The sequence below is a fragment of the Merops nubicus genome, unplaced genomic scaffold (assembly GCF_000691845.1).
Source record: "Merops nubicus isolate BGI_N331 unplaced genomic scaffold, ASM69184v1 scaffold43980, whole genome shotgun sequence".
In the NCBI taxonomy this organism is placed as follows: domain Eukaryota; kingdom Metazoa; phylum Chordata; class Aves; order Coraciiformes; family Meropidae; genus Merops; species Merops nubicus.
In genome coordinates this window covers 1,708-4,447 of record NW_008581674.1, presented here as the reverse complement: position 1 = coordinate 4,447, position 2,740 = coordinate 1,708, and the positions used below count along the sequence as shown (strand labels likewise).

At 57.5% G+C, this 2,740-nt stretch overlaps 1 protein-coding gene across 1 annotated transcript in view; it reads right to left on the bottom strand.

The window, feature by feature from the left end:
* Positions 1–8: 8 nt before the first annotated feature.
* The window catches only part of CNPPD1 (cyclin Pas1/PHO80 domain containing 1), a gene marked incomplete at both ends in the record, with an annotated part of 4,363 nt that continues 1,631 nt past the window's right edge, over positions 9–2,740 (bottom strand). Inside the window, 6 exons of the mRNA XM_008935171.1 lie at positions 9–101; positions 245–362; positions 574–635; positions 813–941; positions 1,034–1,154; positions 1,693–1,776. Of these exons, the coding sequence (XP_008933419.1) occupies positions 9–101; positions 245–362; positions 574–635; positions 813–941; positions 1,034–1,154; positions 1,693–1,776 (607 nt within the window). The remainder of the gene's footprint in view (positions 102–244; positions 363–573; positions 636–812; positions 942–1,033; positions 1,155–1,692; positions 1,777–2,740) is intronic.

Sequence of the window (2,740 nt, the reverse complement as noted above, 5' to 3'; positions counted from 1 at the left end):
GGGCCCGCGCTCCTCACGCAGACGGAGCGGTGCACCGCGGTGACGGAGGCGAAGACGGCGGCGAAGCCGGTCAGGTACACCACGCCCAGGAGGCAGGCCAGCTGCAGAGGAGGCAACCGTTACAAGCCGTTCATAAACGGAACGGACCACGCTGCTGCTCCCAGTGGAAAAGGAGGCCCTGCTCCCAACCCACAGCCTGCTGGGTCCCGTGTTCTTGTGAGCAGCTGCCGTCCCCGTGCCTTACCTTCACCACTTGCTGGTAGAACTGGCCCAGCACATGCTGCCACAAAGACTGCTCCATGAGGACGCACAGATCCGTGTAGGTGAACCAACCACGCCACATGCCCTGCTTTTCTGCCACGCTGGAGGAAAAAAGGGAGGGGTTGATATGGCACAGACCTTCCCCATCAAAGAAGCTTCAGCCCAGGCGGGCTGGGAGAAGACTCCGCTCAGGGTCTGTGGACGGGAGCTGCGGCACCTTGCAAAGGCTCACAGGTGCCTCGACCTCTTATTTCACCACAGCAGGGCCAGCTCAGAGCAGGGGCAAGGCTGGCCCCCGCCCCAGACACCTACCGTCCTTCCAGCCAGCTCAGCACTTCAAATAGCTCCCGGGGATCAGTGTAGAGACTCCAGTCCTGTGGGGACAGCAGTGACAGGTCAGCACGGTCTGGGCAGGCCACCCAGCACCTGCACACATCCTTCTTTATCCCTTCATGAGAGTACACCGGGGAAAAACAGAAATCCAGACTCCCCTCATTGCCTCCTTTCCCCTGCTCCCTGAACGAGCTGCCTGCAACGACAGCCCCACTTACAATAGCACTCAGGAAGTTCATCTCCAGCGTGTTCATGGTCTGGACATCCACCTTCCCTGCTGCTCCCCACTCATCGTTGAACACCTCCTCCTCCTCGCCCTCGTCATACAGGTACTTACTAGCAACCATCTAAAGGCAGCACAAAGGACAGGATCTCAGTCCCCCCTGCACTCTGCCAGGCCTGCCTCCCACCCAGCGATCCCCCAGCCCACGCTGCCCACCATGGAGATCAGGAAGAGGTCTGAAGACGAGATCTGCTGGAGGTATTCAGGGTTCCGATGCCGAAGTCTCTCAATGTAAACCAGCGCCAGCATCATGGAGCAGGGCGAGATGCAAGCTTCCCTGTGGGACAGACAGGGTAAGAACCAACCCACAGGTCACCTGCATGCTGCAGACACCCCAGACACCACAGCGCAGCTTGGCTGCTCCCTCCAACACAGGCAGCAGGGAGGTTTAGTAAGCAGACAGATATGTCCCAGCCAAGAGAAAGTGTAGGGGATCCAGGCTGGAGAGCAGAAAGCCCTGGCTCCCGTTCCCCTGCACAGCCAGCTCCGAACCGAGCCCATGGGCAGGCATGCATGAGAGCTCAGTGGCCAGGAGCAGCACCAGGGTTCAGACCCAGAGAACTGCAGATCCAGCTGGCACAGGCTCCCAGTAACAAGAGCACCCCTGCACCCCAGAGCAATGCACTGAAGCACGCTTGGCTGTGTCAGGAAGCCACTGTGCCTGCTGGCCTTGCCACCTGCCCTGGCTCCTCTTTGACACTAATCAGCCCTAAGTACAAAGCCAGTGCTGGCCCAGGGGACAGAAGTGAGTCACAGGTGAGACCAGAGTGCTCAGCTCTTACACAGGACAGGAAGGGACAGGTTTTGCTTCTTACCGAGATACGTGGGACACATATTTCTTCTGGAGTCTGCGAATAGGGCTTGGAGCCACTTTCTGCAGCAACTCCACAGCAATATCTAGAACAGAAAAGCAGCAAAAGGGTTTAGCCCCACATGGCATGATGCACCCCCATCCTTCCCCTTCTCCCCACAAGCCCATTGAGTCTTGCTGTTGGCTCAGCCTCTCAAGTTTAGTCTAAACTATGAAGGTAGGACGGGGCTTAACAGAAGTCAGGGATGAGGGAGGAACAAACAAACACGTAGGACGGCTACACCAAAGCAGAAATAGGATGTGAGTGTCCAAGGCCCAGTGCCAGATCCAGATTAGCACGCCTGCGTCACAGGGAGTTACCAGCAGTCAGCTGCAGAGAGGCAACACCCTCCCTTACCCCACAGGCAGCCCGCTCTTTGTTAGGACTCAACTGTCAACACCACATCTCCTCAGTCCTTTGCTCCCCTCTGAGCGACACTCTCCTCCTCCAGAGCTCATCAGCACTGATCCAGCTTCCCCTGTGCCCCCAAGATGAGGGCAGACAACGTATCCACATGAGCAGGAGCGCAAAGGCACTGCCAGGATATGTAACTGCAGCTCATCTCAGCCCATCTACCCCGTGCTCAGCACCAGGCCATTCAAGCACTGAGAAGGCCAGAGACTGAGGGGTGCTGGCAGACAGCTTCCGTCTCACTTCTCAACACAACAGGATCAGCTGGGAGCATCCCAAACAGCACTACAGTCTGGTGCTTGGCAAGAAGTGTTTTCCACAGGCAACTCCAGCTCCATTTTGCTGCCGAGTCCTTGGCTGAGAGAGTCAAGAGAAGAGCTTGACCCAGCAGTCTTGTGTTTCCTGCTCCCAGGGGAAGCATCACCACCCAAACTCTCCTCTCTGCATCCCTCCTCTCCGTGCCTCTCCAGCAACTAAGAAAGCAGCTGCAGCCCCACAGGAATTATTTGCCCAACAGCACCCACCAAGCTCAGAAATACGCTGCTCTATGGGACCTCCTCAGGTCCTCCAGGTTCCACAGCCAGGCTGACAAAGCCCCAGC